Below are 24473 nucleotides of genomic sequence, written 5' to 3'. Positions count from 1 at the left end.
AAGTGGATCATAAGCTTTCTAACAGACAGGAAGCAGCAAGTGAAGCTAGGTAAAATCACATCAGATACCTGTACAATTAGCACAGGGTCTCCCCTCCTCTCCTCCACTTGTCTCTATATACCAATGACTACATCTCAAAAGATCCCTCTGTTAAAGTATTGAAGTTTGCAGATGCTACAACAGTGTTTGGCCTTATTAGAGAAAACTGAATTGGCATACAAGAAGTAGGTTGAGCAACTAGCATTGTAGTGCGGCCAGAACAATCTTGAATTGAACACGCTTAAAACTACAGAAATGATAGTAGATTTTAGGAGAAACCCTAATATACTATCACCTTTTACAATGCTAGACAACACAGTATCAACAATAGAAACCTTCAAGTTTCTAAGTTCTATAATATTTCAAGATTTCAAATGGAAGCCTAACATCAACAAAGCACAACAAAGAATGTTCTTCCTGAACCAACTCAGAAAGCTCAGACTGCCCAAGGAGCTGCTGATACAGTTCTTTTGTTGTTGTTAATTGCGAAGTCGTGTCCGACCCATCGCGATCCCATGGACAACGTTCCTCCAGGTCTTCCTGTCCTCTACCATCAAAGGAATTATTGAGCCTGTCATTTACACCTCTATAACTGTCTGTTTAGAACTGCAATCAAAGGAGACAGACATAGACTTCAAAGAATAGTTAAGAACTGCAGAATAAAAAATTGCTACCTGCCTGCCTTCCATTGAGGACCTCTATACTGCACGAGCAAGAAAGAGAGTTGTGAAAATATCTACAGACCCTTCACAATGTCAAACTTGCAACATCACGTGACGTATTGCGACGTGTTGCGACTTTTTTCCATTGCCAACAATGGGGTGGGCATGGTTTCAGCATGATGCATCTGGCCCGTGGGCCGGCAGTTTGAGGTATGCTATAGGGAATTGCACACTAGAACAACTAGACATAAGGACAGTTTTTCCCCCCAGGCCATCACTCTGCTTAACAATTAATTCCTACAGCACTGTCAAACTGCTTAATAAAGCTGTATTACTGTGATACTCCTCATCTTTCCTATTACCTATCCTTATCTTCTTATGACTATAACTTTGTTGCTTCTCTCTTACAATTTATATTGTTTTTTAGTATCCTAGTATGATTTATGTTGTTTGCTTAGCTAGTACTCTATGACTATCATTAAATGTTGCATCTTATGATTTATGATGAAGTGTTGTATTTTACGATTTATGATGAATGTATTTTCATGTTGTTTATGATCATGATTATTATTATTACTTGTATATACACTGAAAGCTTATGCACAGGAGACAAATTCCTTGTGTAGCCAACTCACACTTGGCCCATAAGAATTCTATTCTATGCACTTTAAATAAAATTATATTCACTTTGTTATATACATGGAAACCTGAATACAACAACACTTTAGTGACAGCTATGCTATAAGTATTATATGAATAACGGAGGAATCTTAATCATGGATACCATGTAATTTATATTACTATATGTTTGCTTGTTAGTGTATGTAATATTGACATTGGATATTTTTTTTGTTAGCAAACTTAACAGGCCACACAGAGAAGGTGGGCATTGAGAACTTTGAACTCCTGAAAATTCTTGGGACAGGAGGTATGCATTATTTTATACTGCTAATAAAGCATGAATGTACTTCTTAAAACATTCACCAAATAAAATTCTATTTTAGAGATAAATATTTTGAGTGGCTGGGGTAGGTAGTTAGAGGTATCAATAGATCAAAGTTTCTTCCCAACTAAAACGATCAGGCAAGGAAATAAGTAGAATTTCTTTATTATTTATTAGATTGCATTCTTCCTTTCAGTTAGGAACTCATGGCAGGGTAAATTTTGCTCCCTCCTCCTAGTTTTCTATCACCGAATGAGCTTCCATAAATGAAGGTTGGTTAGAGCAGAGGTTCCCAATCTTTTGGGCACCAGGGACCGGTTCTGTGGAGAAAGGATTTTCCACAGACTGGAGAGTGCGTGGGTTTGTGTGCTGCCTGCATCCCACGGATGGGGCTTTGTTTGGGTGGACCGGTTGCTGGCATGCTACAGCCTGGTACTGGTCCACGGATCGGGGGTTGGGGACCCCTGGTTAGAGGTACTGGGTCTCCCCACTCCAATTCCAACACTTAACTTCCAAGACATTTCAGGCAACCCAATCCCATTTTGGAAAGGCTGAAATAGCTGCAAAGTCAAGACTGCAAAGACTGATTCAATTCAAAGAGTCACGAAAAACATTCTAGGCAACTGGTAATAGAAACAGATGACTATAATTGTTGTTTTCAGCACTGGATCATTTCCATATACTTAGTTTTATATTCCATATTTTAAGTCTCTGCCATAATGCGGTTGGAGTACAGTTGTTCAATTCATACTTGGTCTAATCAGGAGCAACAGTGACTGAACTATTCTGAAGAAGTGTTTTCCTGCAGTCTTGTGCTTCTTTGCTTCTCAGCCTTCTGGTTTGATCTGTTGCCATTCCTCTTGCAGATTTAAATAATCCAAAATCCTGATTGGGATTTGTGACTTTGGTACTTGAGTTAAAATTCTAAATCTTCTGTGCTTGCAATGCTAAGTCCAAGATTCTGGTTCCCATCAGTTCCCAAGGCCTGATTCCTCCTGAAGGTGAATTCTGTGAGGGGACTGACATTAATAAATAACATGTAAAAAAGTAATATATATACATGTTAAATTATATTTAATTGCTAAAAATTCTGGAAGGAAACATTACTGGTAGTCCTCGAGTTATGACAGTTCACTTAACAACAGTTCAAAGTTACGACATCCTCCAAGTTCAGGACCTGGTCCTGAACCTATGTATGCTGAAGCACAGTAGCAATGGTTCACCCTTACGACCGACCACAAAAACACAGCAACATGCCCCCTGCCTATTTCCCTCTGATCCTGCTCTACCAGGTCCTCACAGACACTGGGTCTGCCTTTTTAGCCCACAGGGTTTCACATGTTGCTCCCCATCCTATCACTGATTGCTCACTTACCTTTTGAAGATCTACAGAGCTCAAGATGTGGAGATAGGAAAAGAGAACAAGCTAGGCCAAGTGGCAGAAAAGTGGTCATCTTTTTCTTGAATGTTGGCAAAGTTGTTTCCCTTTCATTGTTGCTAGATGCTAGACTTCTCCCCTTCGCAAAAGCACTTTTGTGGAGAGGGGAAAAGTGTGCAAGGATTCATGCTTCCTCCCTTCACAAAAGCATTTTTGTGTAGAGGGGAAATGTGTGCAAGGATGCATGTGTGTGTGTGTGTATGCGTGCGCACACACACACTTTTCCCCTTTGTAAAAATGCTCTTGTGAAGAGGGGAAATGTTTGTAAGGAAGCACACACACACACAATCCTGTACGAAGGACAGGTTTTCCATTGGCTGCATGCCTTCCCACCCCCACCATTAACTCCACTAGTATAAGACTAGTGGAGCTAATGGTGGGAGGGGCCAGCAAGTCTAGCATCTAGCAATGATGTAAATGCTATTGCTTGGTGGAATCTGTACATATTTGCATTGGCACCTATGGAAAAGTAAAGTCCACTTGCCTGAAACCTGAATGGATATGATGTAATTACAATTCTAAAGGATAGAACTATCTAGAAAATATATATTAGTGAAATATCAGATTATTCCCTAATTCACAGCAATAAGTAGGTCTTTCAAATTGGTCATATTCTTATCAAGTTAGTAACTGAACACAATTGTGTTGGCCAAGATGCTTTCTGTTGCTTCCCGAAAGTTACTAGTTACTGAGGACTTCCCTGTTTTCTTGGTGCTTATCTTAATGGCTTTTCAATGGTAGCTAGTTTTTTTATATGACTAAATTTGTCATTAGGTTCTCAGGTTCCTTGAAATATAAGCAAGACATTGGTCTAGTAATATTTACTTTTAAAGATGGATTTGATTGTATTAAATAAAAAGAATAATTATGAAATCCAAATCAAGTAGGTTGATTTTATCTGTACAATTGATACTGTTTTGAGATTTATTTTTATTACCTTTGTAAGCCTATTAGTATGCTTATTTTCTTGTTTTTCAGTTGCTCCATTTTAACTCTGATAGCTTTCTTCTCCTTAGACTCTTGCTAAAGATTAGGATTTTACATTTCTTTGGGGGCATAGCTTTCTTAAAATAATATTTTATGTGTTAATCAAATCAAGAAGATAAACAAATGACATTGGGTTTAAAGATTTATGTTGTTAAGTTCGTTATTTTGAAAGTACAGTAGCTTGATTTGAGCTCTCTGTGCTGTGGAGGTGGAATTATGATGGGGGGTTGGCTATTACTATTTTACACCTGTGTGATATTTTTGGTTTTAGCTTATGGAAAGGTATTTCTGGTGAGGAAAAACAGTGGTCATGATGCTGGCAAATTGTATGCAATGAAGGTATTAAAAAAGGCAACAATAATTCAAAAATCCAAAACAACTGAACATACAAAGACTGAACGACAAGTACTAGAACACATTCGACAGTCTCCATTTTTGGTCACTTTGCATTACGCTTTCCAGACAGATACAAAACTTCATCTCATCTTAGGTAAGTGTAAAAAGGAAAGAACCATTGAAGGAAGGAAAAAATAAGGTCTATTTTCATTTGCTGTTCCAGTTAAAAAATTAGCTCCTCCCTCCTTCCCTTGTAATGGTTTGTGATTCAGATACACACAGCAGAACAGTTACCATAAAGAATTATGCATCTACTACATAGGTCTAGGACGGGTAGGCAACCTTGGCTCAGGAATTCTGGGAGTTGAAGTCCACGAGTCATAAAAGAGCCAAGGTTGCCTACCCCTGGTCTAGGAGAATCAAAGAATACATTTATGCATATTTTTCCCTTTGAGAACCATCCATCCAATCTGCCATTGATTGTGTTAATTATTTGTGCAATAATTATTTATCACCAAAAAGCCCAGTACTTGAATGAAACAAAATATAGCTGATTATGTTAAAATACATTTATTGAATAAATTGTCAATTGGCAGGAGCATTCATAACTTCTCAACTGAGTTGGGTAATAGTGCTACACATCTTAAAATAAACAACTTTATTTTAGTAGATTAACTTGGGGAGAGATGTCTTTTTTTTGTATTAAAATTTTTTTATTTTCCATTTATTCATACAAAATACAATTCAATTAAAATAAATTCCTAACCATTGGTACCGCCTGCCCATTCCCCCCAGGCTGCGTCCACCCTCTCTAATCCTTCCCCACTTCCCTCCTCTTTCTCTCCTCCCCTCCTACTCTCTTCCCCTCCCCTTCTCCTCTAACCATCCTACTTCCTCCCTACTCCTTCCTCCCCTCTCATCCCTCTCACACACATGAACGCAGCATAGGGGAAATGCCCAAGCATTTACCATGACTATATTATCATTACCCACCCACTCACCCACTCACCCACCCTCAACCCTCCCCCCCCTCGCTTCCCAGAGTAGAGTACAGGGTTATTAATAAGAAAGTTAACAATAATAAAAAAAAGAAAAGAAAAAAGAAAAAAAAGAAAAGAACTTTATTTTAGTAGATTAATTTGGGGAGAGATGTCTTATTACAGGTAGTACTCGATTTATGACCATAATTTGGACTGCTAAGCAATGTGTTCATTAAGTAAGTCATACCCGATTTTATGATCTTTTTGTCATGGTCGTTAAGTGAATCCACAGCCATTAAGCGAATCCGGCTTCCCCCATTGAGTTTTCTTCTTGAAAGACCCCCCCCCCGAGAAGGTCACAAATGGCAATTATGTGACCCCAGGTTTCTGCAACAGTCATAAATACAAGCGCCCAAATTTAGATCATGTAACTGCAGGAATGCTGTGATAGTCATAAATGTAAGGGTATTTTTCAGCATCATTGTAACTTTGAATGGACACTGAATGAATGGTTGTAAGTCAATTACTACCTATATTCAAGAATGTTCATTGAATCAAACAGATTTGTAAGCTTTTGTATCATTAGTATGATAGCATCAAATCATGTACAGTAAGTTAATCATAGCAAAAATGTTGTATGAATGCTCATTGCATTGAAGTCCAGTAAATTGAAGTTTTAATATTTCTTTCATTTAATTTCCAATGCGAAATCACCCGCAATTCTGTAACACTGTTATTGTTTTCTTTGTCCATGGTTAACTGAATCATGCAGGGGTATAAGGCAAGGTTTTAAGGTAGACCTCCAGATCAGTCTCCTTAATGATGAGACAGGATGTGGCCATTGAGAGTGGGGAAGAGGAGGAGGCCATATAGTATTTACTTTCTGCTCTACAGTAAGAGAGTCACAAGAATCTGCCCTTCTCAGGAGCCATAAAGTGTTCCTTTTCTATTTTTGTTCAGTCATTAGACTTGAGATATTCTCCCCATATCATACACAACATAGCCATAAGTGCTTGTTTATATCATCTCCCCTCAGATCCCCACTTACCAACTTGGCTACTTTAAAATCTTTCTAGTGTAGACATTCAATATCACATCCAAGCTACAATGTTCTGGGCAAATTTCCCTGATTCAGTCCACTGCCTTCTATTAGATTTAATCTATCTCTTTTTGCTACTATCTATGGGAGTTTTGCAGTTCTGTAGTCCTCAACTTACGATCACAACTGAGCCCAAAATTTTTGTTGCTAAGTGAGACAATTGTTAAGTTAGTTTTGCCCCATTTTATAACTGTTTAAATGAATTGCTGCAGTTGTTAAGTTAGTAGCATGGGTGTTAAGTGAATCTGGATTCCCCATTGACTTTGCTTGTCAGAAAGTCACAAAAGGAGATCATGTAACCCTGGGACACTGAAACTGTCATAAATATGAACAAGTTGCCAAGCGTTTGAATTTTCATCACGTGACCATGGGGATGCTGCGAAGTCACATTTTTCAGTGCTTCTGTAACCTCAAACAGTCACTAAATCAATGTTTGTAAGTGAAAGACTACCTGTATGGTCTCTTTCCTTTATTTCTTTATAATTTCTTGACTTTGCACAACAAATTGATTCATGAAATATTCATCCTGGCAGAATCTGCTAACTACCGTAAGCACAGACTAGTGAACCTAATTTTAGCCTGGTGTAAACTACAGTTCCAGTGTTTTTTTTTTTAAAAAACTCTTTTAATTGTTATATTTTCTAGAGATAACTGTAACTATGTTGAGAGATTTTTTTTAAAAAAAATTCAATTATTTGAAAAAAGATCAACTCTGAGGGAGATAGGTGGTTTAGAAATAGGAAATATAAATAAATAGGTTAAAAAGTCAGCCTATAATTGAGACATTTATTATATTCATGTGAAAATCCATAAATTTTCCAAAGGAAGTAATTGTGGCTACTGATGAAAGCAAAAAAAAAGTAACCACCAGTATATGTAACATTTGCTACTACAAGGTATGAAATGTATTTTTTGAATCAATTCAGAAATTTTGCAGATCCCTAGTAAATAACTTGGTTTCCTGTATCTTAGATTACATAAATGGAGGAGAACTTTTTACCCATCTTTCACAAAGAGAGAGATTTAATGAAGATGAGGTACAGATATATATTGGGGAGATTGTTTTAGCACTGGAACACCTACACAAGGTCAGACAATATTTTCAACTTTTTTGAAATAAATTTATTGAAAGGAAAAATGTAAGTGAAATTAAAGTTAATTGTATGATGGTATTTTCACTTTGGAGACACAAAAATCTGTATTTAACATTCACTACTGTATATGATAGTTTGTGGAATGTATTTACATGACATGGTTACCATAAATCATGATTTAGTCACAAACCCTTCAGTTGACACTTCCCCAGAAGTGATATGATTGTTATCCGTCTACCCATGCTTTATTTTCAGGTACATTTATTGTGCAAGCTCAGTGCACAATACTTCCACTTAAAATTATTACTGACATATTTTTCATAATTCTACACTGTTTTGGACCATAGAACCATAACAACCTTTTTAATGCTAGTAATCAAGCAAAAAAATTAAAAATATTATCTTCATTTTATATCGTTAACATGGGCATTTTTTCTATTTAACATGGTGTATATTTGAAATATATGGTTAAATGCCAACATGTGAGAATATTTTAATAGACTCTGCTCAGTAGTGTACAATTATTTTAATTTTTTCCAGTTGGGAATTATTTATCGTGACATAAAACTTGAAAATATTCTTCTTGATTCAGATGGACATGTAGTTTTGACAGACTTTGGACTGAGTAAGGAGTTTGTTAATGATGAAGTAAGTATCTACATATTAAGTGACTCTCTAAATAAGCCAGAAAATTCATGTATTGATTTTTTTTCTCAGTGAAACTCTTCTTTTTTCTATTGAGATGAGGTGGAGGGATCAGATTTACCCTGTGGGATAATTTGTCGAGAGAGAGAGAGAGAGAGATGTTTTAAAATAAACCTTTTTAATATATTAGTCTAAAAGATATTATAGAGAGCCAAACATGTTTAAGAGGACAATTAAATAGAATGATGTAAATCCTAATAATAAGTTTTATCCTTGTTGTTTTTTCCCTGTGATTATGGTATCAGTGACTACATTGGCTATAATATTTTTTTTTCAGAATGAAAGAGCTTATTCTTTTTGTGGAACCATAGAATATATGGCACCAGATATTGTCAGAGGAGGAGATACAGGACATGATAAAGTAGGTTATTGATGATAATGAATATACTTGAGAGCCAATTTGGTGTAGCAGTTAAGATCAGGAGGCTGTGAGTTCTAGTTTTAATTTAGGTCAAATCACCTGGATGGCATTGGGCTAGCCATTCTTGCTCAGCCTGAAGAAGTAGAAAATAGAAACTCTCTTCTGAAATCTTGACAAGAAAACTGCAGAGACTAGTCTAGACAGTTGCTGTGTATCAACACAAAACAAAAAAACAATAAAGATTAAATTACAACCTATTTTCTGGTAGATGAAATATACTTTCTGTATGTTTCAAATATATTTTTAATTGCAAGATACTTAAAATAATGAATAAAGCAAGTATTTCAAAATATATAAAATTATATAAAATTCTTAGTCCTATGGATATGAGGGTATATGTCTCTTATGCCAGGGATCCCCAACCTCTGGGCTGCAGCCCACTACCAGGCCATGGCCGATTAGGAACTGGGCCATGCAAGAGGCGGGCCAATGTGCGCATAGCTCCACTCATGTAAGCGGTGCCCCAAACACACAAAAGGCTTTGTGGGAATGATCTTGCGCTGCTTCAGGTTTTCCATCCCTTTGCAAAAGCTTTTAGTGTGGCGAAGCTTGAAGGAGTGTGAAACCCTGCCCCAAAGACTTCTTTCTTGCCCAAGTGGAGCTATGTGTGTGGGCATGGTCTGGTTCCCCTCTACCCCCACAGCCAGGCCACCAAGCCTGCTGTGTTATCCAACGTAATTGCTTATAAAATAGGATTCATTGTCATAAAAGATCAGTCACATTATTTGCCAGTGTATACAGTATCCTGTATATAGCCAAGTAGTATGAAAACAGAAAAATCCAACTTTTTCTAAACTTTGATTAGGAGTGATGATTGATGTTTCCTACTTTCAAAATGCTTTCTTTCATTTGAAAATAAAATACCTTCTATCTATTATGATGTACAATATATTTTTTAATATAATTAATTATATCAGAGATTGAACCTGAAACTTTCTAAATGCAAATCAAATGTTTCACTAGCCTTTAGCTGTTTAGATTAAAAAGTCTATTCTTTAAGAATACTGTAATTTAAAAAATAAATCAAATTGTTTATCTTCTTCCAAACAGTAATTTTTTGTGGAATAAGTAATTTAAAGAGGTAACATCTAATTCCTTAACCTCCTGTCAAGACCCAGTATATTTAAAAGAATATCAAACTAAGATTAGGTTCAGCCATTTCTAATTTTGGAAATGCAGTTTGGATCATTCACTGTCTATCAGTACAATCTACAGTATCTTCTGGGGGAAAATGGAAGAGGGAATTCTCTGTATGTTTCTTGAGAAAGGACAGAATATATGTCTAACAAACGAGTAAATAACCAGTTGAAAATGATTAACAGGTGGTTATGCCATCTCTATATGTTGCTTCAGCATTTCTGCCCTTAATGAAATCCTCTAATTCTAATTAAACGTAGCTCCATTTTTAGTTGATGGTAGTAGAGTTTTGTGGCCAAAAAAGAGAATCATTTTTCTTTTGGCACATGTACTAGAGGAGCTTTCCTTAGCTCATTTTCAAATTGTGATATTGTTATATATTGGTGTCTGAATACCCGAATAACTATTAATATCTTAACTGTTTTAAGGACTAATAGCATTAGCTATAGCTCACATTTTATACATTACCTAGAACTAAGGAGAAATTTCCTGACAGTTAAAACAATTAATCAGTGGAACAACCTGCCTCCAGAAGTTGTGAATGCTCCAACACTGGAAGTTTTTAAGAAGAGTCTGGACAACCATTTGTCTGAAATGGTATAGAGTTTCCTGCCTGAGCAAGGGGTTGGACTAGAAGACATCCAAGGTCCCTTCCAACTCTATTATTATTGCTGTTATTGTTGTTATTGTTGTTATTATTATTTAAATTAAAACTTTTTCATTTAGTTCATATTTTTAAAAATAACTGCATAGTTTATTCTTATTTCCTAGAAGAATCACGTTAATAATCTTCATTAGTACATATTTATTTTATAGGCTGTTGATTGGTGGAGTTTAGGTGTTCTGATGTATGAATTATTGACTGGAGCATCACCTTTTACAGTTGATGGGGAGAGAAATTCACAAACTGACATATCTAAGTAAGTTATCATTTCAAATGACTGAAAACTTAAGACATCAAAGGGTGTCTGTTCTTGTATTTGTATATCAGGTTAATTTGATTCAATTGTTTTTAAAAGGATAAGATTGTGTTCCCCAAAATACACATAGGATGTTAGACCCATCTCTTGTCATTACTTATTCTGTTTATGTATTGTTTAGATTCAGCAAAGATGGCATCCATCAGTTTATAAAATAAAAACAGTAAAAAATACATAAACGCTGATAAAAGAATAACTCTAAAGTAGAAAATGTAATGGTAATTATTCATTCCTTAAGGTCCTCCAGAACTACTGTCTTTAGGGCAGTGGTGGGATTCAAATACCCGAACAACTGGTTCTCTGCGTGGATGCAGGCCTGGGCCTCAGAGGCCCAGAATGGACTTCTGGAAGTGACATCTATGTCACTTCCTGTGGGCCGTTCTAGGCCTGGGAGGTCTCCTCCAGGCCTCCGAGGCCTAGAACAGACTTCCGGAAGTGACATACACAGGCCTAGAATGGACTTCCAGAAGCAACATGGGTTCAGCCGGTTCTCTGAACTCAACAACATTTAGCTACCGGTTATCCTGAACCGCTGCAAACTGGCTGAATCCCACCACTGCTTTAGGGCTTTCTAATCGATAATTGCAAGGAAACTGTTCCATAAGATAGGAGGAACATTGGTTGTATTAGGGGCAAAAATGTCCTCTGTGATATGAAGCAGGCAGATCACCTATCATGGTCTTTCTCCTCCTTCTCTTCCTTTCTTTCCAGCCTCCATGGAGGCTCAGACGTTGCCGGCTGCCGGCAGTTTCAGGCTAAAGCTCTGCATCCAGCTTGAGTACTGTGTTCCCTTCTCAGGCCCTACCACGTGGCAGAGAGTGCGACCAGGAGCCGGCCGATGTTCGGCTTGTGCCACTGTGCGCTCCCATCCCTTTCATCCCACAGGCTGGGCATGCCCTAGGGCAGTGATGGCGAACCTTTTAGAGACTGAGTGCCCAAACTGCAACCTAAAACCCACTTATGTATCATCGGGTGCCGGGTGGGTGTGGCCCATTGGGTGGGTGTGGCCCATTGGGTGGGCGTGGCTGTGGTGGTAACGGTAGACTGGGTGGGACTAAAAAGTTCAATCAATCAATTCCAACTTTGTGAAAAAAAAATTTCCTGCGAGAAGTTGAAATTGATTGATTAATTGAACCTTCTTTTTTTTTTGCACACAGCGGCGGAGGCCTAAAGTGAAAAGGTTTTATAAAAGCCAGCTGAAGGCCTAGGACTGAGGCGACGGCGCGTGTGCCCACAGAGACGGTTCTGCATGCCACCTGTGGCACACATGCCATAGGTTTGCCACCACGGCCCTAGGGCACTAGGCTTACAGAATGCCATGACCCGAGTGAGGAAAGGCACGGCCCGACAAAGCAGAACCGGATGAGAGGCCCAACAAAGTGGGGCGTGGTCCAGCATGAGGGGGTTAGGCTGGGAGGGGAGGGGTGGGGTGAAGCAAATGAGTTGCAGGTATGCACCACCAGCCCTTGAGCACTTGCCGATTCATTGTGTGCCAGGGGGTGCCCAGCTGAGTTGGGGTGGGCCAAGCTGGGGCACGGGGACTGGTCCCTTGCCATTCTGAGACAGCCCCGGGGGCCAAATCTGGGTCCTCTGTGGGCTGGATGCGGCCCACAGGCCTTGTGTTTGACATGTCTGATCTAGTTTACAAAATATGGTTACTAACGTATCTACTTGAGCTGGGAATTAGGTATCATGTTTATATAACATCAGTATTATATTATCTTCACTGGCTTCATTGGCTAGTGTCTTATAATTTTGGCTTCAAGGTTCCAACTGATGAACCCAACGAAGTAAACACAGCTGAGACGATTAAATCTCTAATGCAAAACTTTATTGAGTGCACCATTTTGGCACTGATGAAAGTGAAAACCAGCTCTGAGGTTTTTGTGCCTATTTTGCCATATTAAAAGAATAGAAACCTCCCTCCCTTCTTCGTACAGATCACATTGCCCAGTTGCAAGTTAGGCAGTTGTTATGAGAGAATCCACAATCTTCAATAAACATATCTCCACTTGTCCTTACTTATCTAACGGCCAGCAGTTGTTAACAGCTCACATTCCAATCTCCCCCCTCCCCGCAAGCTGTTGGCAAGCTGCGAAGCAGTTATGTCTGAACAAGCCTGGTCACTCTGCGAAGCTTGACATTTGATTTGTTTGGGGGTTGAATTCAAAATACTAAAATTTTAAATGCTTCACAATTTAGGATCACAGTACAGTATACAGTAGCATGCCTTTTTCCTTCCTGCATATTTCTGCTTAAGCAATACGGCTGTCTTTGGTGGCTTTGTTCTCTTGTTCCTGCAAAAGGGAGTGAGTACTAGGAGCAGACATGGAAATGTTTGCCTTAGACTAGGATATCTAACATTTCTTGATTGGCTTTGCTTTTTTTTTCTTAGTAATAGAACAATTTCTTATTTACATGGCCTTTTAATTTTTTTTTCTAAATTTAGGTTTGCAGTTGTTTTATTTATGCTAGTTTATCTCTGCTTTTTTTAAGTAACTGCTCTTTGATTGTTTTAAGTTACTGTTTTACTGTTTTAATTTTATTTAGAATAAATAATACAGTATATTTTAACTGCAGTTTGTTGCCTTGTATATTTTTTTCCAGCTGTTATTGCAGGGCAATGAATACATTTTAGTTAGTTTTAGAATTCCCAAAATCAGCAACTATCCTTTTACTTCAGGAGAATATTAAAAAGTGAACCTCCATATCCACAAGAAATGACTGCGTTAGCTAAAGATTTAATTCAGTGTCTTCTAATGAAAGATCCCAAGAAAAGATTGGGTTGTGGTTCAGGGAGTGCTGATGAAATCAAACAACATCCCTTCTTCAAGGTAAAATCAATTTTGTCTTTGTTATAAACTGCTCATTTTTATATTGGCTATTTTTGTAGATAATATGCAGCAGATACTAGAAATAAAGTCTTTTCAATAATATTACTGTAAGATTAAATCCCTGGAGAGAAACATCAGATTCCTTCTGTATTTAAGTGCCCTCTGAAACAGATTCACATATTTCAGCAGAACCTTGAACCTGAATTTGCTTAATTGTTCTAGTATAAAGTGCTGTAAGTTTTTCCTTTTTATATTTTAAGGACATTTTAATTATGGTTAAATCATTTCACAGTTTGGCAGGTAATAAAAGACAGCACAGTTGCTTCTGCCATCCCCTTTACCATTTAGGCTTTAGAGCTGGCAGGGAACACTTAACAAATAGAGGGCCACCATTTTCTAAGAACATTTGTCTCCAATTTACAAATGAAGCTTTTGCATTGCTGGATGGGGCACAAGCCTGATAATCTCAAAAGGTGTACTTTTGTGCATTGCTCCTACCTGTGTAGGAGCCATATTCAGTGCTGGATATTACTGTAATCAGTCAATAAATAATGCCTCCTTATTTTTTCAAAAATATATGAATAATTATTTGTCATTCATTAAGCAGTTTCTTTGAATGGTGATCATGATGAACCGTTCAGCAATTTATCCTTAAGTATATTTGCCAATAATACAGGTAGTCCTCGACTTACAACCGCAATTGAGCCCAAAATTTTTGTTGCTAAGTGAAAGAATTGTTAAATGAATTTTGCCCCATTTTACGACCTTTCTTGCCACAGTTATAAAGTGAATCACTGCAATTGCTAAGTTAGTAACACAGTTGTTAAGTGAATCTGGCTTCCGGGTAGACTTGCTTGTCAGAAGGTCGCAAATGTGATCACATGATCCCGTGACACTGCAACTGTCATAAATATGAGTCAGTTTCCAAGTATCCAAATTTTTATCACATGACCATGGGGAAATTGCAATGGTTGTAAGTGTGTAAAATGGTCATAAGTCATTTTTTTTCAGTCCCATGGTAACTTCAAATAGTCACTGAACGAACTGTTGTAAGTTCAGGACTACCTTTATATCTTAATTAATTCTATAATCCGAACGCATAAAATAAGTCCAATTATATTTGAATAGATGTAAATGGGAAGCTGACATGAACTATTTTCTCTGAACAATGTATATTGACAACTGAAACAATTACCTTTTTGTCTGCTCACTCTTTTCTATGTTTAATTTAATATATTGGTTCAGAAAATAAATTGGAATGACTTGGCTGCCAAAAAAGTGTCTGCTCCATTTAAACCAATAATTCGTGATGAGTTGGATGTTAGTAATTTTGCAGAGGAGTTTACAGAAATGGATCCAACATATTCTCCAGCAACCACTTCAGAGGCTGCGGACAAGCTATTTCAGGTAACTGGAAAATTCCAGCCATATAATAATATTACTAAAGTTTTGTGGAGAGATCATTTACAGATTAAATAAGACCATCCATCCATCCTATTATCAAAATGATTAAAGTGACTGGCAACTATAGTTTTGGAAGAGATATATTAAAACAGTATTAAAATGAGTATATACAAGAACACTAAATAATCACTGCTATAAGTCAGATATAGTTATCCTTTAGAGAAGAGTGTGTCTAAAGAATATGTATCAATAGCAAAGTGAAGCTACATCAATATTGGAAACTGCGCACTTACATACCTGCATCCTGATGTCTCGGATAAATATGTATATTGTGGGTTTTGCATGTTTCATCACTTGCATTCCCATACAGAATTCTATTCCAATATTAAGAGAAAGTCTTTTTTTAAAAGTAGGTTTCTTTGGGGCATATTAAATATAATTGGCACATAATAGATTGCAAAGAGATATAAAATAATGAATGTCAGCTAATATTATCTGTGACCCATCAGCTGAAATTAGTGATTGATTAGTTTGATTGAAACAAGTGATTGATTACATACAAAGAAAAAAATTGAAAAGAAACTTAATATTAGGTTTTTGGTTTTCCAGACATTTCCCTTACAAAAAATAATATTTCAGAAATTGAGATTCCATTATTGATAAATGATTTAAATCTGTAGTGTTATAACCTTCAGAATAAAATAAGAAAAATAGCTTGTGCATCTAATCTTTACAAATTTAAAATCGTAACAAGGTTTGGGAAAACTTGCTTATGGGCTGATTAATGCACTAGGGAGATTCCATGGCTTCTCAGGGGAAGGAAAATTATTTTGTTTTCTCTATGGTTGGTGTTGTTTTGCCTGCAGAGAGGATAAACTGAGGAATACAAGATGAAATTATAATGAGACAGTTGTGGAAAGAAGAACAGGTAGAAGATTGGACATAGAATGCTTGCAAAATAAGGCAGAAATGTAGAAACAGGCTGGGAAGTATAAATTGTCATTGTCAGTGGCATACGAGGGTTTGGGAAAGGTAATACAAATTGTATAGAGATAGAAAGTAAAAGATAATAGTAAGATAAAGGAAACATCCAGAAATGCTAGTTGGACTTGAAAAGTATATTGCTTATAAGTGCCAGACGTGAAAAGCATATCGTTTGTAGGTGATAGAGTAGCTATAGAAATAGTAACCAGCTCTTGTTTAAATTAATGCTTGTAGTTCCAGGTCATATATACTCGATAGCTCTGAGAATCTAATTGTGGAGGGCACTGGAAACAGTTTAAATACTGTATCCACAAAGTTAAAAAAAACGAGGTGAAATATAAAATAAATTATGTAAGCAGTTATGACTATATTGGTATACTTAAACATACTATAAACCTATTTTGGATATAATTATTGTAAAACGGGCAAATCAATCGGGTTTATTTAAAAATAAACTGAAGTGAGTGTAGCAAGATTTAAGTCAATACGTAGTCCTTGGCTTACAACAGTTCATTTAATGATTGTTCAAAGTTACAACAGCACTGAAAAAAGTGGCTTATGACCGTTTTTCACACTTATGACTATTGCAGCATCCCCATGATCAAAATTCGGATACTTTGCAACAGACTCATATTTATGACTTTTGCAACCTTCTGACAAGCAAAGTCAATGGGGACTAGATTCACTTAATAACTGTTACTAACTTAACAATGCAAATTGAAATAAATAAAATGCAGAGGCTCAGGTACTGGAAAATGAACATTTTACACAACTTACAAGAAGGACCTGCACAATTATCCATAAACTTCTCTGTGCAATTCAAAGGACTGGTTTTGATAGATATACTCCTCTATGTCTTGGCATTGAAGTATCTCCAGGACTGCTTATCTAGCCTGAATAATAAACTCTTGATAATTCTACTTTTCAGTGAGATAGTGTGTGGGGTTCAAATCGGGAGGCAGTGTTGTTCTACCACAACACCAACTTGAAGGGACAGGCTCCCTTTGCCTATTAGATTAGAATTGCCTTCTGGAAAGCATTACAGACTGAGATATTCCAGAAAGCCTTTGCAATTTGAATGCTGAATTGCTGCTACTGTTCTGCTAATTGTCATCTGAAAGATGTAATTTAACTATCATGAGGTTGTATAACAGAGACTATGAAAGTATTTTACTTTCATTATATTATACGGTGTATGTTTTACTGCTTATTGTTTATGGAGGATAATTTAATGTTTTATGTTTATTATGGGTGTTTTATTGTCAGTAGTGTTACCTGTATTATGGATGTGGTAATTGTTACAAATTGCCAAGAATTGAATAAAATGTGATAAGTAAATCCATATAAATAAGTAAGTTACAGGTGTTTTGTGCTTTTAAAATGGAATATTTTGAAACCTTTTATTATATTTGTATATTTTGTATTAATCATCTTCCCCTCACATACTTCTTTCTCAAGATATTTTGAATTGTACATTTTGTACAATAAAAATACAAACATATGTGTTTAGTGCAGGAAACTACGGTACTAGGAATTTCCTTTTTGTTAAGAGGAAGAAAGCAATTTTGTTCATTCACCCATTGAAATTTGTGCATGAGCAAATGAGCTGGGTTAATGGCCAGGTTGAAGTAATAGCAAGTAAGCACTAATCAGTTAATTGTTTTCTATGCACGTTTTAGCAAAATTTAGATAGTGAAATAAATTGATTGGGCATATTTTCCATACTCCTTCTCCAGCATAGTTTATCATCCCTTCTGAACTCAATAAATTGTGGATAATTTTATTTTTAAATATAGCAATTTCATACCATGATTATGAAATGACTCCTTGAGATGAAATATATACCATGGATTAGGATTCAGAAAATTTACTATTTTGCAGATAATATAAAATGGAAATGATTGTTTTCTATTTTCTTCTCATATTACATACCAGAGAAAGGAAGTGGAAAGAATAGGACTCTGGAGCTAGAGCTCTTCCTGACATAAGATGGTTAATTGGGATGTTACCAATTAAAGCAAAGTCAAACAATCATTTTTGAAAACCATTTCAGCTTGCTTACTTCTCATGAAAAATTGATGCTGCCTTCTCTGATCAATCAAGATTGGCTACCTTCTTTCAAGTCTCGGTCATTTGGAACATACCGTTTGCCATTTCCACACAGACTCATTATTTTGCAAATGCCATTCTTTGAACCAGCAGCTATAAAAATATATCTATTTAGATCAATTTTACTCTATTTAGTTACACTACACAGGTTTAATCTAGTTGCAGTCATTTACAAAGTCTATCTTTTCTCATAGAATATATTGCAGAATAAATTGGTGCTAATAATATTTAGTTCCTTTACTTCCAAAATAATTGATCAGTTGCATTTTAACAGGCTGTCTGAAGACACAAATATAAATATATTTTGATGCATAGACTAGTATTTTAAATTTTTAAATTTTATATATCAGAAGATAATGTCTTTCAAGCAAGTTTTTCTGTGATTATATAACGTTGTATTATTTCCTTCAACAGAGTGTAGTGTTCAAACAGTGATTGTTATTTTTTTCCAAGTATGATTAACCTAATATTGACATTAGAGCTAAAATTAGATAATTTAAAATTTTGCACATAACTGATGTTTGGTTTCTTTATCGTTTAGGGATATTCTTTTGTTGCTCCTTCCATTTTATTCAAACACAATGCAGCCATTATGGATCCAGTTTATTTTCTGACAAAACATAACCAACCTGGAGTTACAAATATTGCGAGAAGTGCTATGATGAAGGTAGTCGTAACCATTAACCATTCAAGCATATAAAATAATTCTCTAGTACATAACATATTTTAATGTGAAATATAAAACTTAATAGTTTTCTTTGCTGTGATACAAGAATATCTTATAATTTGGGCTTCTTTTACTAATAACCTAGTAAGCAATGGAATTTTTTTCGAAAGTAATAGTAAAACTCTTATATCCTGCTTATTAGCTGATGTTTGACATGGGTTCATTTAGTTAGCTGATGTAAGGCATAGAATACTGTATTAAGCTTTATCCAAGTCTATCAGAGAAGTTCTTACGTGAATGTTTTCATACCATTTAGAATAAGCTTAGTCTAGAAAGCGCTGCAGATTTGCTTATATATTCTTGAACAAATACAGAAACATACCCATATAGTAATATAAACAGTGTCATGGGCATACATGGGCACAGTAATATACCTGGCCTCGGCTAATACTGCTTGAAGCATTGATGAATAAGCAACTTGTTAATAATAAGTTTTTTTCTTAGCCCAAACTATCTGGTAATGAAGTTCCTTTTGCACATGCCATTTAAGTGTATATGCTTATGGTGGTTTATTTTTTATTTTTATTCAGTAACTGTTAATAAATAAAACAAAGTATTTCATTTCAGGACTCTCCATTTTATCTCCACTATGAGCTGGACTTAAAAGAAAAACCACTGGGAGAAGGTAGTTTTTCTATCTGTCGAAAATGCTTACACAAGAAAACTAAACGTGAATATGCAGTAAAAATAATCAGTAAAAGGTATAAAAACAACCAATACATTATTTCTTTTTTTAAAAAAACAGTGTTAATTTCTACAAAAGCCTGCAATTTAAATATTCTCTGAACAGCTTAAGATGTTCAGGGCAGCACAATAGCAAAATTAAAATTATAAAATTTTGGATGAAATCCTGAGGCAGTGGAATCATTATAATTTTACAATAAAATGTATGGGAAAATAAGAAGCATGGTAAAAAAAAAAAACATAGTGGCTAGGTATGTCCTCCTGGGAAAGTGCTATATTCTCTTTCCTTTTTTTATCTCATTATGTTAAAGTTCGGATCTCCTATTTTTTATTTCCTTTCTAAACTTTGCTCATTCTGAAAGGGAGCAGCATGATGATTATGTATGTTTATATTTTTATACAAAAATATAGATGCCATTCACCTCTATTCTGAGGGAAAATAATTTGTTAACAGCGTAAATGCTTTAAAAGTTTATGTTTAGTTGAAACAAACAACTCTTACATAAAAATATTGAAACATTTTAAATACTTACAGCACATACTTCAACCCTTGAATCATCAAGTCCATTCAACTGCTCGATGAATGAAGGAAACTAATCCATTTAGTGATGGAAAGCCTGTCTTCTTATTTGGTTATTGGTATCACTGTGAAGCTGCTCTTACTCTTAGGAGGTTTTTCCTAATAAGTTACAGGAAGGAATATTCTGATTAAGTGTTGCATTCTAAGATAGTAGAAAATAGCTTTTGGGGGGGGGGGTTGTGTGTGACATCCCTTCAGATGATTCTGAAGTGATGTATTCTGACCCATCAGTCTTCTGTTTTGAGCACTGAACACATCTAGTTTGTTTCTACAGATAGTCAATATCTTCTTATTTCTATTTCTATTTTTATATTTTGGGGGTGAAATCCTTTTTAAATATTGTCTTTTGAGCTGAAATTAGTGCTCATGTAGGATCTGTCCAACAAAGAATAGACTACACACTTTCTGATAAAGTTAAGAAATGGAAAGAGTTCTTACCCTCAATCATACAATGTGAAGAATACAAAGGTACAAGTTCTTAATGTTACAAGGATCTTAATCTTCTCCTTTGTCAGGTTGAAAACTATTGGATAATCATTACATTAGGACGTGGATTTTAAAGGCACATTGTTTACATCTAAGGAAATATTTTAATAAAACTTTGCAGTCTAATTTATAAAGATAGCATTGTCAAATCAGAAGCTTGTTTTATCATAACATTCACTGACTTAATTTTTCAGGCTAGAAGTCAACACTCAGAGAGAAATTACAGCTTTAAAACTCTGCGAAGGACATCCCAATGTTGTGAAATTGCATGAAATTTATCATGATCAGGTATTGCAATATGCTTTGCTTTCTGTATTTGCTCTGCCTAATCTTTAGAAAGCAAGCAAGAGAGGGTGGTGTGAATATTAGAAACATGCTAAATGAAAATGAAAGGAACACAAATAAGACAGTACCGTATTTTCCGGCATATAAGACGACTCGGCGTATAAGACAACCCCCGACTTCGGAGATGATTTGCATGCTTTAGAAAGCCATCTTATATGCCGGAAAATATGGTATATAGAAGGATTTTACTGTTAGTTTTTTCTGTTACAAGCTATGGAAACATTTTAACTTTCAAATCTTCTTTCCTTTCACCTCTTCAGTTAAATTAATTATTGTTCTATATTGTATTGGGAAACTCTGCCAGAACAGCTACTCTATTAAGAAATAAATATAATTATAGTGTAAAGCTACTGTGGACTTACCTACCATAGAAGATGCTATTATATATCTTAATTTTTTTTAAAGAAAACTATTTTACAAGCTAGAGAAGAAAGGGGAAAAACTGCGAACATCCTTACTTATTTACTAAATTAAACTTTACTTATATTCTGTATTTATTTCCATGCTAAGTTAGACATTAAATAATTAAATTTAAGTCAGCTCATGAGAAAAAATGAGAAATGGGGAAAGATGTTTTTTCTATTATGCAGTGTCTACTTCTCTGTGTCTCTCTGTCTGTTTATCTATACTCACGCATACACACTCCTTTATATAGAGAATGTACCAAGTCTATTAACTATTAATTAATAGTTAATAAAGCATGTTGTGATTGGCTAATCACAACATGCTTTATTAACTATTTTTTCAGAGAAATTGTTATTGTACTTAGGAATGTTCAAATATCATATGCCAAATAAGTAAGAAAGTATTTAGAAGAAAATAGCAACTTTTTTGAACATTTAGTGTAATTTATATAACAAATTATCTATAGGGCCTGACTTTTGGTATAGTACATGCACACAAACACACACACACAAAGATAGAGAAAGAGAACAAAATACATTTCTGTTGATCGTGTTAGTTTCCAACCATTAGTAAATTATTTAAATAAACTTAATACAAAAAAATGTGGATACTTCTAGAGTAAAATTGTATGTGAAATATTTTCTATCCCAGAAAGAACCTCACTATATGAATTAGCATTGCTTTGAACACTATATCTCCAACAATTAATTGAACCCTAACTTATTTTTTTCTAAAAGTACATATAGCTATCCAGAAGATGCAAAATATTTTGTTGTGGGGATTATTTATTTATTGCATGCGTACATTGCTAATTCACAAAATGACTCAGAAGAGTTGTCAATAAAAGACCCACAAAAAGATTAGAATAAATGTTTTAATCCCAAATTTGATCAACACTTTACTTGTCAGAGAGAAGCCAGTTGGGGCCAGTCTGATGAAACGGTGTGATAGCCAATATAAATTCAAACCCTTTCTCAATTCTGGATAGAAATATTCTAATATTTAGCAATGTGGGCCTGCCTTTTTCATCCTAACTATTAAAGTCTTGTTATATTCAGTGTCTAATAATACTATATAAAAAGTGAAATAAAAACCCCTCTTGTATTTTCAGAGAGGAATAAAACATTCTAATCTATGTTAAATGATCTTGAAGGGAAAAAAAGGAAAACTTAAATATCAGCATTGCCAATAACTTTTAGGCTTTGGCTGTACCCAATGAAATAATTATAGGAGGATCTTCTTTAGCATTATTTAAACTACAGGGTTTACTAATTTCAAAATATTAACCTTTTATATAGAAGGTTTAATCAGGATATATCAACTTCTTTCCAGGGTTAGTTAGCAAATAATCTGTTTAATGCTGTTTAATCAGGATAGAGCAACTTCTTTCCAAGGTTAGTTAGCAAATAACCCAAAACATATCAAATTCTCAGTTGTTGGAACTCAGAGTATATGATGAGATGCTTTCTTGCTCAGTGGGATTTCATTTTTGGAGCTAAACTGCCAGAACAAATTTTGTGGGTTCTTCTAAAACTCAGGAGAGTGTGATAGAAAAATCATTTTGTTGGTGGAATCTAATTTGACTCCTGCAGTGTCAAATCACTGCAGTGATTCACTTTACAACTGTGACAAGAAAGGTTGTAAAATTACAATATATTACAATTACCATATATCAGTTGAATTACAATATATCAGTTGAAAGAATTTTCAGAGCTGTATTTGTATTTTAATTGACTGGTAAATCTGTCCAACTAATTATTTCTCTTCTACATTTAGAAATATATTTTTCTAAAAATTATATTTGTTTTTAGCTCCACACATTTCTAGTAATGGAACTACTGAAAGGGGGAGAATTACTTGAACGCATCCAGAAAAAGAAGTACTTCAGTGAAACAGAAGCTAGTTATATCATGCGCAGATTAGTTTCTGCAGTGAGCCATATGCACGATGTGGGAGTAGTACACAGAGATTTAAAACCCGAGGTATGAATTTAGGAAATGTGTGAAGCTTATGAAGTCTGACCATTCTCACCTTTCTTATTAATTCTTTTATTCTCCTTTACTTTGTTATAGCTGTATTTTTTTAATAATTGATATAAATAAAAACATAATAAAGTATTTATAAAAATCTTAAGATATCTATATCTACAAGTTATCTATCAATAGTAAGGTAATATTTTCTCATAAGAGATACATAACCTGTGAGTTAGGAGAGGTGTCATTTTAGTCAATTGCCTACTCTCCTATAATACAGGCATTCCTCAACTTACAACAGTTTATTTAGTGACCATTCAGAGTTACAATGGCACTGAAAAAAGTGACCCTTATGACCGTTTTTCACACTTATGACTGTTGCAGCATGATCAAAATTCAGATGCTTGGCAACTGACTCATATTTATGATGGGTTACAGCAGTGGTTCTCAATTATTTTCTGTCATGCCCCCCCTAGGAAGAAGAAAACATTTCGCGCCCCCCCGCGTGACTGTCTATCCAATCGGGTCCTTTGCGTGTGTCACGTGCATCCAATATGATAGTATTTGCCGAGGTCAAATGAGCCCCCCTTTACGGAGCCTCGCGCCCCCCCTGGGGGGGCCGCCCCACTATTTGAGAACCACTGGGTTACAGTGTCTGACAGTCATGGAATGGAGACGCCACATTCACTTAACAACCTTGTCACTAACTTAACTGCAGTGATTCACTTAACAACTGTGGCAAGAAAGATTATAAAATGGAGCAAAATTCATTTAACAAATGTCTCACTTAATAACAGAAATTTTGATCGTAAGTTGAGGACTTCTTTGTATTAGTATTAGTTTTATTTTTTAAATTGAATCTATTATGCATGGATTGTTTTCCAGCTTAATGTTAGAACTACACAGCTTATGTTCTAAGTTAGTAAATTTCACTTTACTGGAATTGTGGGAAGGTATGACTGAAAAGGAGAAATTGAAACACACCATTCTGCTAATGGAAGATTTCTATATATAGAAGAAAATTATTTGAAATCATCCTATAAGAAAAGCTATGCTTAGGCAAGGATTTATTATGGGTGCAGAGAGTAAGGAAGATGATTTTGACAACAATATGTAAGAGC

General features: G+C 35.3%; 1 protein-coding gene across 2 annotated transcripts in view; it reads left to right on the top strand.

The window, feature by feature from the left end:
• The window catches only part of RPS6KA5 (ribosomal protein S6 kinase A5), a 42388-nt gene that overhangs the window by 7498 nt on the left and 10417 nt on the right, over positions 1-24473 (top strand). For both annotated transcript variants that reach the window (XM_039346941.1, XM_039346939.1), the window contains exons 2-13: positions 1558-1629; positions 4341-4559; positions 7457-7572; positions 8119-8226; positions 8561-8644; positions 10658-10761; positions 13505-13655; positions 14901-15062; positions 18694-18819; positions 19447-19580; positions 20824-20917; positions 23191-23361. In XM_039346941.1, the coding sequence (XP_039202875.1) occupies positions 1558-1629; positions 4341-4559; positions 7457-7572; positions 8119-8226; positions 8561-8644; positions 10658-10761; positions 13505-13655; positions 14901-15062; positions 18694-18819; positions 19447-19580; positions 20824-20917; positions 23191-23361 (1541 nt within the window). The remainder of the gene's footprint in view (positions 1-1557; positions 1630-4340; positions 4560-7456; positions 7573-8118; positions 8227-8560; positions 8645-10657; positions 10762-13504; positions 13656-14900; positions 15063-18693; positions 18820-19446; positions 19581-20823; positions 20918-23190; positions 23362-24473) is intronic.

Source organism: Crotalus tigris, unplaced genomic scaffold (genome assembly GCF_016545835.1).
Source record: "Crotalus tigris isolate CLP2741 ecotype Arizona unplaced genomic scaffold, ASM1654583v1 scf7180000018040.1558517, whole genome shotgun sequence".
NCBI lineage: Eukaryota > Metazoa > Chordata > Lepidosauria > Squamata > Viperidae > Crotalus > Crotalus tigris.
Note: the sequence above shows the minus strand (reverse complement) of the source record. Positions and strands in the feature narration are given on the sequence as shown.